General features: G+C 38.7%; 4 protein-coding genes across 4 annotated transcripts; all 4 read left to right on the top strand.

Moving 5' to 3' along the window:
• Positions 1–134: 134 nt before the first annotated feature.
• On the top strand, positions 135–5,962 carry EV154DRAFT_577290 (uncharacterized protein). The gene is made up of 8 exons (XM_051606521.1): positions 135–203; positions 265–348; positions 420–590; positions 685–788; positions 848–4,142; positions 4,203–4,615; positions 4,675–4,785; positions 4,836–5,962. The coding sequence occupies exons 1-8, from the start codon at positions 164–166 to the stop codon at positions 5,823–5,825; spliced, it is 5,208 nt and encodes a 1,735-aa protein (XP_051452342.1). The 5' UTR covers positions 135–163; the 3' UTR covers positions 5,826–5,962.
• A 246-nt stretch (positions 5,963–6,208) lies between these two features.
• EV154DRAFT_526180 (armadillo-type protein) lies at positions 6,209–10,023 on the top strand. Its single transcript, XM_051603369.1, has 7 exons — positions 6,209–6,325; positions 6,381–6,452; positions 6,517–6,728; positions 6,837–7,158; positions 7,224–7,468; positions 7,549–7,660; positions 7,727–10,023. The coding sequence occupies exons 1-7, from the start codon at positions 6,320–6,322 to the stop codon at positions 9,905–9,907; spliced, it is 3,150 nt and encodes a 1,049-aa protein (XP_051452341.1). The 5' UTR covers positions 6,209–6,319; the 3' UTR covers positions 9,908–10,023.
• A 184-nt stretch (positions 10,024–10,207) lies between these two features.
• EV154DRAFT_526178 (WD40-repeat-containing domain protein) lies at positions 10,208–13,262 on the top strand. Its single transcript, XM_051603368.1, has 6 exons — positions 10,208–10,309; positions 10,363–10,453; positions 10,515–10,618; positions 10,691–10,903; positions 10,968–11,377; positions 11,429–13,262. Exons 1-6 carry the CDS (start codon positions 10,225–10,227, stop codon positions 13,100–13,102), a joined length of 2,577 nt encoding a protein of 858 aa, XP_051452340.1. The 5' UTR covers positions 10,208–10,224; the 3' UTR covers positions 13,103–13,262.
• EV154DRAFT_429828 (uncharacterized protein) lies at positions 13,244–13,581 on the top strand (the record flags this gene model as incomplete). The annotated part of the gene is made up of 2 exons (XM_051596495.1): positions 13,244–13,297; positions 13,351–13,581. The coding sequence occupies 2 exons, from the start codon at positions 13,244–13,246 to the stop codon at positions 13,579–13,581; spliced, it is 285 nt and encodes a 94-aa protein (XP_051452339.1).
• Positions 13,582–13,628: the final 47 nt, after the last annotated feature.

Raw genomic sequence — 13,628 nt, 5'->3', positions numbered from 1 at the left:
TTGCTTTTATGCTGATAGCCAATTATCCTTCCGAATGCAAATTTTTATTTAGTTGCTGTTTCGCCACCCAAGAAAAAAAAACGATGACATCACAACTGATTGATTTAGGCGCGCAGCAAACACTTTTTTCTTTTCTTTTTTTATCTCTCCAAAAGAAATCGAAATGTCCACGACAAGTGAAGATGCGATTGGTTTGAAAAAAGGTACTTGAGCAATACTGATAGCGCACTGGATTTTTAGTATTAACTTATCGTGTACGAATAGCCTTGGAGTTTGATAAATTGCAGCAACAAATAGTTGACTTGCAATCTAACTTCAAAGAAGTGTCTGAAAAAAATCTATCTTTACGTAAGTATTTCTCTTGTAAGATTAGTACCTCTAGATGCTGATGCCTATTTTTTGCGTTTCTTTTTATAAAGAATCAGAGGCAGTTAAATGCAAGAGTGAATTGGAATTTCTTAAGTCCTTAAAAGCTGCTACGGAACTCGAAAAGCAGCAATTGGATGACAAACTCCAACTTCTCGTCAAAAACGAGAATGTTTTACGCCACCTTAACGCCCAAAGTTTAGAGCAGCTAAACGAAAAGCGAGGTAAGTCTTGATTACTCTCTTAAGCACTTCTTTTGTTGTTTCCTTTCTTTTCTTTTTTTCTTCCGCAACCTAAATTTTTTTCATGTAAATTCAGAGGCTTTGAGAACAGTTCAAGACAAGCTCGCTCATTTACAACAAGAGCTGGCCGCTAAAGACTGTGAAACGCAAGAATTAAAAACTGGACTTCTTCGACTCAAAGTAAGTATATTAACGCGTTTTGTAGTAGATACTTACCTTTTTATTATGAAATATATTAGGATACTAGACATAATTTGGATAGGAAACTTAGTGTTACCATAAACCAAAAAGCCCAGCTGGAAACTACTTTGCGCTCTCTTCAGCAAGACCATGAAAAGTACAGACATCAAAGTGTATGTTCAACTACTTTTTTTAAAGATATAAAACTGACCTTCTTATTACACAAGATTAAAGAACGCCGGGAACTAGAAGAAAAAATGGTAACTCTGGAAAGAGAAAAGGACACAGCTTCCGACTCTACTCGAGAAGTTTTATTCGAAAAGCGGCAATTGGAAGAGCAAATGCTCACCATCCGCAACAAACTCACAACAGCCGTTCAAGAACGAGATAATGCGAAATTAAGCCTGCAGGCTACAAGTAGGTCATATCAAGAACTTTCCCTCTTGTATGAAGAGCATGTCACACATACCCAAAAAAAGACATCAACTTATGAAGCTACAATCAGCTCGATCGCTGGCGAAAGAGATGCTCTACAATTAAAAATTACCGAATTGGAAGCTACCTTGAAACAGGAACAGGAGCTTCGTAAAGAGCATTTTGAAAAGTTAACAGGTGCCGCCACCTCTTCAAACAACACACAATCAGCAAGTCACTTGCTTAATCTAATGCGTGATTATGAAAAGTTGAATCGACATCCAGCGGATATTTATGATGATTTCTTTCGATTAAAGGCAAATTATGAAAAGGCCGTGGCAAGTTCTACTCAAGCTACCAACACTGTCGAAACGATGACGCGCCAATTAAACGAAAAAGAAAATCTTTTTAACAGATTACATCGAGAATTGGTTGAGTCGAAACGTAATAATGACTTCACAAATACCCTCCTGAAAAAGGAACAGGACGCTAACAAGAACGCTTTAAACGAAAACAAGCAGTTAGAGAATCAACTAAACGAAATGAAGGGAGAACGTGATTCTTTAAAGTCTACTTTGACATCTACTACATATCAGTTGCAGTATCTTTTAAGTGATGTACAAAGACGCAACCAGCCTATTCCTGCCGAACTCAAGAATAGTGCCGACTTATTAGGATCCGCACAAGTGACTCCTGAACTTCCCCACGACCAACTCATCTTTAAGGATGTCGCATCCCTCCAAGATCTTAACCAGAAACTTACGTATGAAGTTGTGACTTTAAAGCAAGAACTCCAGAAGAGGACGGAGGAAATGACACGAGATAATACCCAGAAGAATATCGATGTCAAATCTTACAAAACTGCCTTAGATGAAGCACGACAAACTGTTATGGATCTTTCAACTCAACAAACCAACTTGCAAAATCGTTTGGAAATCATCCAAAAGGAATGTCAGAACTATAAAAATTTAGTTAGCCAAATTGGAGATGGAGATGCCAAGGACCACTTTGAACAAATGAAGCAGATTCAATGTCGTCAAAACGAGGAGAAAGATGTCGCCGTTCAGGATTACACCAAAGAAGTTCGTGTAGAAGTTGCTGGACTTAGCAAAGAACTTGAGGCTGCTCGTAATTCTGCTACTGAGGCTAAATATGAATGCAGCTGCTTAAAGTCGGAACTTGAACAGGCCGTGAAGATTCAAGCTAGTTTAAAGAGCTCGATTGACAACCTCCGAAACGAGAAATTGAATTTGATCAATCAAAAGAGTGATTTACAAGAATATTCCAGCAATAGGGATTCTGAATTTGAAATCACTAAAGGAAAGCTGAGAGACCTCGAGTATAAGGTTCACGATCTTGATACGGAAAAGATCTCCCTCGAAAGCCGGCTCGAATCCGCCATCACCGCCTATAACACTATGAAAGATGCTGTAAATACCGAATCTGCTAGCAAGGTTCATATGACCCATCTATTGGAGGCCATCAACAATCGCATGGAGGCATTCAACGAGTCCTCTAAAGAGAATGCCGAACAAAACAAGGAAACAATTGAACACTTGAACCGTGAATTACAGCACGCACGCGATACATTAGCCACAGCAGAAAAAGAACTGGATAATTACAAGTCAATTGATCAACAAGAGATTCAGGATAAATACAAAGAGTCTGTTATTGAAGTTCGCTTGCTTAAAGAGAAGATCGCTGATGTCGAACAACAGCTCTCCAAGGTTAACCAAGATAGAATTATTGCTCAAACTAAGTTGGCCGCAGCTGAAGAGCAAATTCAAAACTTATCTACATCCGATTCACCTACCGCTGGAGAGTCCACAAGTTGTAACGACCATATCCACAGTTTAGCTAGTGCCGAGGATCGTATTCGTGTTTTGGAACATGACATCGAAACTTACCATACTGTTATAGAAAATAATGAAAAGAAAATCGAGGAACTTTCCAAGGAACATGCTGATTATATCACCAATACCCAAGTTCATATTGACAAGTTGGTGAAAGAACTCGAAATCAAGACTGCCGCTGTCGGTGTTGTACAAGCTGAAGCCGATAAAAATGTTGCAGAGTACAAGGTCATGCATGAAAAGGTCCTATCCACACAATCTGAATTGATTAAGGAAAAGCGAGAATTAGAAGCTAAGGTTGATGCATTGGATACTGAAAACCTGAATAAGGATAATGATCTCAAGGCATTGCGTCAAGCATTAGAAGAAAAGGACGCTGCCTACTCTAGCGCAGAAACTAAATTGGATGCTCAGACAAAGGCAACTGAAGAATATCGTCAAACTATTCAAACGCTACGTGCTGACGTTTCAAATCTCAGTAATGAAATCGTGGAATACAAGGCCAAGGCAGATGCATCTACTGCTACCATCGAAAATGTAACCGCAGAATATAAGCGTGAGGCTGCTCAGTGGACTGAATTCGAAGGAAGTTTGAAGAAGAGCTTGCTTGATTCCGAAAAGCAACGGGAAGCTTTGGCTGCTCGTGTCGAAGAACTCCTTAATAAGCATGCTGAATGGCAAGTTTCAATCGAAAATAATGGAAATGTTGATAGTACAGCTTTTGAGGGAACTGCTCAGGAAACTCTTAAACAATTGCGCGAAGCCACGATCACCCTTCGCATCGAAAAAGATGCTAACGAGAGCAAGTATCGTTATGAACGCGAACTTCGTGAGCGTGCTCAGTCTGAACTCTTACCTCTCAAGCAACAGTTTACCAACGTTTCAGCAGAGCTTCAAGAACTTCGTGAGCAAAATAAGAATTCGAGTGCCAGCCTTAATACTTCCATTCAACAATATATCGTTCAATGCAACGCATTCCAAGCACAGAACTTGGTCTATTTCCAAGAGAATACGGCTTTGAAGCAACAGCAAGAACGAGCTTTGTCCGAATTACAAAAGAAACAAGAAGAGATATCACCTTTACTTTGTAAGTCAAATTAACATCCTCTTTTAACTTTGCACAAAACTTATAACCTTTTTAAAATAGCTGAAATCGGAGCTTTAAAGGGACAGCTTGACATCGCTCAAAAAGAAATTGAAATTCTCAACAAATCCCAAAAGGAATGGTCTGCTCGTTCAGCACAACTGCTATCCAAATATAACAAGGTAGATCCTGCTGAGAGTGAGCGTATTAAGACCGAATTGAGTAATACCAAATCGGAATTGGAAGAAGTCAAGACTGAGAAGGTTGCACTTGAGGAAAAGATCAAGGAATTGGAAGCCCTCAAGGCGAAAACTGAATTGGAGCGTGGCTCACTTGTTGCCAAGGCAAATGAAAGAGGCCGTCTTGCTATGGAATGGAAGAAGAAGTTCAACGAGGTGAGCACAAACTTAAAGGAATACAAAACCAAATTGGAAGAATGCGAACAAAAGTTGAAGGTCGCCGAAACAGCTATAGTGGTAAAGTAAAAAAGGTCATATATATCTCGATGCACTGCTAACTAAAATTACATTGATAGACTGCAAATAACCAAAATGCTTCCAATAAAGAGAAGGAAGATATTGACGAAGAAAAGAAGAAGCTTGAGGAATCATTAAAATCCAAGACCGATGACTACTTGACTCTGGAGGTATGTATGCAATAAAAAAAGAGAAAGCAATGAGACTGATTTTATTACAGAAAAAATACAACAATATTCTTATCAGAGCACGATCGCTTCAACAAGAAAGAGCCAAGAGTAACGAGGAGGTTAAAGCACTCCGTCTTAGCCAAGCAGAGTTGAAGACCAAGATCACGACTTTGGAAGGTGAATTAGAAGTCGCTCGTAGCACTCTGCAAGCTAACTCTGTTGAGCTTACCAGACTTAAAGCACAAAATTCCATGGCTTTAAACAAGAATACACGTATGCAAAAGGAACTTGATGCGTTAAAGATTCCCAAAGCATCAGCATTGTCGGCCGCAGCTCCTGCTTTCCAAGTGTCCTCTCCGGTAGTGTCCTCTCCGGTGGTTGACTCACCTAGTGCCACACAAACCAACAGCCCGATCATTTCTGATACAAATACTGCTTCAAATACATCTGATGCCCACGCCACGCAAAAGCCTGTTGTTACGCCTGAAGTCAGTGCACAAAAGGCTGCTACTCAAGAAGCCTCTGGTTCACCAAAGATTGCTACTTCTGATGCCAACGTTTCACCGAAGACCGTTGTAGCTGAAGCTGTTAGCTCACCAAAGGTTGTCGCCGCTCCTTCCACGCCCGTACAAGTGAAAGTAGAAGCTCCCACTCCATCATCAGCACCTGAAAGCCCTGCAGCTACGACAGAAATTGAAGAAGCCAATGTAGCTACTCCTATGACTGAAGCCGACGCTGAGATTGAGGATCTTGTTGCCACCTCATCACCCACTGCTGATCTCGATGCAGACTTAAATGAAGAAGAGGCTACGGATGCCGAGGTGAATGAAGATATTGCTGGCAATAATGGAGAAGTGGAAGAAACTAAAACAACAGAAACAGAAACAGCAGAACTCCCCACAGCGGAGGAATCGGTTGTAGAAGCAAAGATGGAGGAAGCTGACTTGGGGGTTGTAACTGGAGTGAAGCGCGCCCTCGAAGAAGATGAGGATGTCTCCTCACCCCAATCTCCAACGAAGAAAGCTCACGTTGAAGAGTAACTTGTAAATTAAATAAAATAAAATAGTATCGTTGAAAATAGTTAAGATTACGGGCCTGTAGATTAAGATGACCATTAACCCTATTAATTGTATTAAGAAAAGTTTAAAAAGTGAGAATTTGGCATGAGAAAGTTGTGACATCGATTTCGTTGAGAAATGAACAAATGCCCTCTATTTGTGAGTCTCTTTGTTTTCGCATTAATTAGTGGTAGATTAAGATATCTTTAATAGTCCAATGCTTGCTCCTTCAATATAAAATTCAGACACTCGAGAGTTAGTTTTCAACTTGGGCACATGTACAGAAGTGTGCTTTACAGGCAGTATTTTAAAACACAGTGAACAGGCATGTTTTTTGCGGAACTCTGTGTCAATGCTTCATCCACTTTAAGACGGTCAAGGTTACACCGTGACTGTCATCCGAGCTTAATTTGGGTGTACTAAAATGAAAAATTTTGCTGGATTTGACAAAGGTTTAACCTTTATTTTTCATTACAATGGAGGTAAGGTAGATCCAACAGAAAAAAGAAGTTATTAAACTAATCCTGATTCTTGCAGCAATTTCTTGCAGGTCTTGATGACCTTTTGACCAAAATCGCCCAAGCTCAAGACTCAGAGACAATCAAGAATGTGAGTGTACCCCTTTTTTTTTGAATGAAAAAATATATATTGACAAGAAGTTTTGATAAAATAGGCCACTTCTGCTTTGAATACACAATATTATGTCTCGTCTGATTGTGTACCTGCCCTCGTAGAAATTATTTCCCGCTCACCTCATTTCCAAGTACGTCAATTAGCCGCTGTTGAATTGCGTAAAAGAGTGTCAAAGTGGTGGTCTCAAATTCAAGAGGCTGTCAAGGTTAACTTACGTACACAACTTTTAAGCATTGCTCTTAATGAAGAAAAGTAAGCATAACATTATCAAGATTTGTGTCGTTTTTTTTTAATTTTTTTTTCTTTTCTTTTTTTTTTTTTTTTTTTTTTTTTTTTTTTTTTTTTTTTTTTTACCTATAGCCAAGCTGTTCGTCACTCTATCGCTCGAGTCATTTCCTCTGTTGCTAGTATTGATATGCCTGATGAGAAATGGCCTACACTTTTAAACTTTTTAAACGAAGCATGTGCAAGCCAAAACCCTTCTCATCGTGAAATTGGTGTTTACTGTTTGTATACTTTATTTGAAGTCATTGCTGATTTTTTTATGAACAACACCGCTTCCTTGTTCGACCTTTTCAACAAGTTGATTGTTGACCCTGAGAGCAAGGCTGTCAGAATCACCACTGTTTTGGTTCTCGGTAAGCTCTCTGAGTTTATTGATGGAGAAGACAAGGCCACCATTGTAAGTCGAAAGGCAAAAATTGGGGATCTTTGTAAAATAACTAAAAAAAAAAAAAAAAAAAATAGAAAATGTTCAAAGCAATTATTCCCAGAATGGTGAATGTGTTGGAAGAATGTATTAAGGGTGATGATGACGATAATACCTCTCAAATCTTTGAAGTCTTTGACACCTTGTTAATGTTGGATGCACCTTTATTGAACGATCATTTAACCAACTTGATTGATTTCTTCTTGACTATCGGTGGTAATACTGATTTGGAGGATAACATTCGTGTCCTTGCCTTGTCTTTCTTGATGTGGGCTGCTGTTTAGTAAGTTGATCATAAAAGCCTGGAGAGATGGATTATCATTACTAATACGTATTTTTTTTTTTTTTTTTTTTTTTTTTTAGTAAGCAAAATAAGATCAGACACTTGAAATTGGTTGGACACATTGTGGAAAGATTAATGCCTATTGGTACAGAAGAGGATCCCGAAGATATGGATGAAGATTCTGCATCTCGTGTAAGTTTTTTAATTGGTAAATGTGTATACGTGTAGCTCGCTAAAAAAAACGGTGCTTCTCTTTAGTTGTCATATAAGGTTTTAAACGCTTTGGCTACTAACATCCCTCCTCAACAAGTCTTCCCTATTGTTATGCCTTTTGTTTTGAGCTACATTCAAAACCCTAATCCCAGTTATCGTAAAGCCTCCATGATGGCATTTGCCGTCACTGTTGAAGGTTGTACCGATATCATTGCCAATAAGTTGAATGAGCTTCTTCCTCTTGTCTGTACTGGTCTTCAAGATCCCGAAATTATGGTGCGTCGTGCTGCTTGTATGGCACTTGGGTGTCTTGCTGAAGAAATGCCCAATGACATCTCTGAGCATCACCAGGTTCTTTTACCCCTTGTTTTCCAATTGATGAACGATAACAACCTCGAAGTCACTAAGCATGCTTGTAATGCTCTTGATGCTATCCTTGAAGGTCTTGGTTCCGATATTGTGCAATATCTTCAAGTGTTAATGGAGAAACTCTTGTTCTTGTTACAACACGCTACTCAAACTGAGACTCGTGCTACTGTCATTGCTGCCATTGGTAGTGCTGCTCATGCTGCCGGTGAAGATTTCCAACCCTATTTCTCTGAAGTATTGCCCCGTATTGTTCAATTGATGACACTTAAGGAAACCCCTGAGGATCAATTACTCCGTGGTGTTGCCTCTGATACTGCTGGATCGATTGCTGAAGCCGTTGGTGCTGATGTCTTCAGACCCTATGTCCAAAACTTGATGGGACTTGCAGTTGAACAATTACAATTGGACTCTCCTCGTCTTCGTGAATGTTCTTATGCTTTGTTCTCTAACTTTTCTCGTGTATTTGGTGAAGAATTCGCCCCTTATTTACCTACCATTATGCCCGAAATTTTAGTTTCTTGTAGAGCCGAAGAAAAGAACGAGACCGTCTTGGATGAAGAGGTTGATTTAACTACAGGTGGTATGGACGACGATTTAGATGAGGATTTTGAGAACTTTAGTTTCAACTCTGCTATTGCCGATGAAAAGGAATTTGCTGTGGATGCTTTAGGAGAGCTCTTTGCGCACACAAAGACACATTTCTTACCTTATGTTGATGTCTCTCTCATCGAATTACAAAAGCTTACAAGCCATGTCTTCGATGGTGTACGTAAATCTGCCACTCAAAGTCTGTTTACTTTTATCAAGACCCTTTATACCATGTCCAACCCTGCTCCCTGGACTCCTGGTATTCCTGCCACTTACACTGTTCATGAAAATGTTCAAAGCTTGATCTCCAACATCATTCCTATGACCTTGGAATTATTTAAAGAAGAAGATGATAGAACAGTTGTTGTCCAAACCTGTCAAGAGTTTGTCACTGCTCTTCGTTTGATGGGTCCCATTATTGTCAACGATTGTCTTGAAGATATTGCAGAATGTCTCTTGGAAATCTTTGAAAAGAAGTCTATTTGTCAACAAAGCTTCGATGATGGAGATTATGACGAGGAAGATGATGATTTAGAGTCTGAGTCTATCTTGATCAGCTCTGCCGGTGATCTTGTCGCTGCTTTGTGTGAGACTGTCGGTCCTGATTTTGCCAAATACTTTGACGTCTACTTGCCCCTTATTGTTAAATATTACAAGCCTACAAAAACACAAACCGAAAGATCAATGGCTATTGGTTGTTTAGGTGAATGTGCTGGTGGTCTTAAATCTGCCATCACTCCTTATACCGAACGTTTGTTACAAGTCTTTGTCAAGGCCTGTGGTGATGAAGATGAGCTTGTACGTAGCAATGCCGCTTTCGCTTTAGGTTCTTTGACTGTTAACACACAAATTGATATCAGTGGACATTACCCTGCTTTGCTCACTGCTCTCTCCCCTCTTTTCAGCAACCAAACTATCCCCAACACCGTTGACAATGCTGCTGGTGCCGTTGCTCGTTTAATTTTGGCTCATCCTGAAGCTGTTCCTTTGGACCAGGTCATGCCTACATTTACTAACGCTTTACCTTTGAAGGCTGATTTCGAAGAAAATACTCCTGTGTTTGAATGTCTTTTCAAGTTGTTCTCTAGTCATAACTCCTTTGTCTTCAACAATTTGCCCCAATTCCTTCACATTTTCTCTCAGGTTCTCTCTGATAACGAACAATTGAAAGAGGACACCCGAACTCACTTGATTGAACTTATCCGTGCCTTGAACGCCCAATCACCTAATCTGAACATTGCTTCTAGTGAATTAGCTCGCTTTTTATAAACCTTCTTATTAGCGTAGGTTATAAAAAAGGCATCCAATCCCTTCATCTAAACACATTTTTTGTATTAATAATTAGTTAACAAAATAAAATTTATATATTACGTAATTTAAAAAAAGTTGTACAGATATATCATAAATCACACTGAACAGAAACAACCTCGTTTTACTATAATTCTGGTCTCTTATTTTATTTTCCACAGACAACAAAGTATACTTTATATTTTGCTGCGATAAATGGCGGAAGTCAAAAAACATTTAATCTATTGGATTAAACCACTGGACTTGGATATGCACTTTTGTTACAAACAAAATTAAAAATGTCAGCAAACTTGCAAAAGCTTCTCAAAGAAAGAAAATATTTTGGAACAAAGAGTCCTCTGAAGCAAGGTCGACGGGCATTTGGTTAGTGAAATGCTTTACACAACAAGTCTGATTACTTAATTATGCATTACTAGAGGCTCAAGTTTATTCTGATAAATATTTCATTTCACAATTAACATGTGAAAGAGAATTACAAGGACATCAAGGCTGCGTAAATACTTTAGAGTAAATAGAATGAGATACACACACAGAACAACTCGTTTACGTCTTTAACGCAACCTTTTAGTTGGTCGCTTGACGGAGAGAAATTGCTATCTGGATCTGACGATAAAAAATTGATAATCTATAAACCATTTGAAGATTACGAAATATCCACCAAGATTAGCACAGGTATGTTGCTTAATATTACAATTGATGTTATTTTGTACTGAAATAGTTTTGCTATTTATGATCGATTTAAAGGTCATCGCGCAAATATCTTTTCGGCAAAGTTCATGCCACAAACTTCGGATAATGTCATTATTTCGGGCGCTGGTGATTCTGAAGTCCGTATATTTGACTTGAAAAATGGTGAATCACCTTTAGTTGCGATGTATGTTTGCCACAGCGATCAAGTCAAGAAAATTTGTGTGTATGATGACAACCCAAACGAGTTTTTGACTTGTTCGCAAGATGGTAAGGTAAAAAGATATTCTTGCCTTAATATGTCGAGATATAGTAATATATAGTTTAATCATAGGTTCAGTGAGACTTTTTGATCTACGGGTGCGTCACATTTGCTCACCACATGATGCCAGATCATTTCTAACTGCCCAAAATATCCCCTCAAGACAGCATCCGCTTCCTACAGGCCCAGATGTCCAAAATGGTTGTCCTCCACCTATAGTAGATTACGGCAAATACAATATCGAATTAAATAGTATGACAGTCAACAAAATATTTCCACATTATTTTGCAGTTGCCGGAATGAACGACTACATATATCTTCATGACAGAAGAATGATGCCTGCACGCAGCCCTCAGGGCGGAAGTGATAGTCAAATGGAGACATTAAAATGTATCAAAAGATTCTCACCTACATTGGATGGATATAGTCGGCCAAATAAACATATTACAGCGTGCACATTTAGCGACTCTAATGGTTATGAGGTAAGCATAAAAATATGAAGTACAGATGGATAATTAAATAATTAAACATAGTTGATTGGGAGTTGGTCTTCAGAAGGAATTTACTTGTTTAATATCAACGACTCGCCTGTCCAATCATCTTTACATAGTACCGTGGAAACTTCGACACGACCAAGACCTGATGATTCCAACGAATATGCTAATGATACTGATAGCATCGTTACTGTAACTGGAACAACTTTAGAAAATTACCAAGAGAATAGTCGACAAGCGTTGTGGACAGTAGTAGTTCAGCAATTTATCAGCCGTGATTTAGCAAACGCCATGTTAAAAGTGGATGAACTGCTAAGAGCTCTGGCGCCTATTGATACGATGGATGCAAATATACTTAAAGCTTGTTGCTTTTTTGTTCGTGCCGCTATTATGACATGTCATATTAACGAGTCATTTTTGACCTTATATGACAATAATGAAATCATTGAAATGATTGAAAAGGCAGAATCGTTTGCACCAAGCGACTGGAAAGGTTCGTGGTGCAGAGCCATAGGCTATTGGATCTTATGTGGGGGAGCGTACAGTAATGGATGTAATCATCGAGATTTCTATCTCAGTCAATCTTTTGAATATGCTGTACAAGCAAGAAATGGGTTGGCTGAATACTATTCGATCTTAAGCAATCAACCTACATCATCCACCGTGACCGATGTTTCAGCAGATATTCCAGTGTCTGTTGAAGTATTTTTAGGAGTAATCGACTTGTTCTTACGACATTTATCTATTGTATGTTCACGCGATGGATATGTACAAAGCAATGGAGTCGTACTTTCTGATGATGAAGCCAAGTTACTTGAACGTGATTATCAATATCACTGGTTGAATTTTATCAATGTGATGCATATAAGCTCTGGTCCTCTATCAGCTTTGGGCTGGACTAGGCCATCATCTATAGCAACATTATCTCCTAATATAAGACATGAACGTGACATAGACACGGAATTATCAGACAGTGCAATATCTAGTAGGGGATCATCACCAACAGCATGGGACAGTGATTTTGATGGGATCAGTGAGGAAAATGATGGGCCAAATGATGAGAGCGCGGAATCTCTTTATACGCGAGTCATGAGTGGACAAATTGCGGAGGAAGATGCGGATTTTGATTTGGAAGCGATGAATATACTACGTTACAATACAAATCTTTCGTTCGATACAGATGTCGGTGTTGTGAAACCTCGCTTAAAATATGTAGGTCATTGTAATATCGAGACAGTGAAAGATGTTGGGTTTTATGGTTTATATGATGAATATATTGTATCTGGAAGCGACAGAGGGCATTTATTTATTTGGGATAAAAAAACAACAAACATTGTTCAAATTCTCCGAGCGGATGAAGATGTGGTGAACGTAGCGAAAGGACACCCATTCTTACCAATATTGGCTGTATCGGGTATTGATTCGACAGTTAAGATATTTAAGCCTACTTCTAGACTTCCGACATCAACAGACCCTAAAAACCCCAATTCCTTTTCAACATCATCTCGTTTGTATAAAAAGGATGAAATCCTGGCTAGCAATGGAGAATACAATACCAGTTTGAGCGACGATATTTATATGACCAGAAGTATGTATGCTGCGTTTTTAAGGATGGGAAGACAAAGAAGCCTCCTCTTCAACGATGATGATGATGATGATGATGATGATGATGACGAAAACGACTTTAGTAGTAACAGCAGTAGCAGTACGTAGTGATGTAAACTAATCGGTGTTCCAATAAATTCAATCACCCATTGGTTTTTCATGCATCTTTTTGCTGAGAATTGACCTTTTTTTTTTTTCTTTTCTTTTCTTCATAACTATTGCTAGCTTATCTTTTACGCAAATAAATAAATGACTGATTTAAATTGGTGCACATACTGTGATAGTTCTATAAGCCAAACCTCGGTAAGGACATGATTTTAAATAATGCTATCCTTTTATACTCATATTGTTTAAAGAACTCCTTATATTGTTCAGAGCAATGCCTTCGCTCAGATGCTCTTCTTCGACATCCATCTTTAGGCTATGAATATCCGGAATTCAAGCATTTTTTTAGAAAGTCAGGGTTTATAGATGATAAACAATTGAGTGGTAAATTAGCTACAACGGACATGAGTATGACGACAAATGTCTTCGCACCATCATCAAAAACATGTAAAATAAACCAAGCTAATAAAAATTGTAGATAATAATGGACGCAATCATTGTTAAGAAAAGAAAAATTATTACCCTTCCC

The sequence above is a fragment of the Mucor mucedo genome, assembly GCF_025094135.1.
Source record: "Mucor mucedo strain NRRL 3635 chromosome Unknown EV154scaffold_148, whole genome shotgun sequence".
Lineage (NCBI taxonomy): Eukaryota > Fungi > Mucoromycota > Mucoromycetes > Mucorales > Mucoraceae > Mucor > Mucor mucedo.
This window is presented reverse-complemented; position numbering and strand designations above follow the sequence as displayed.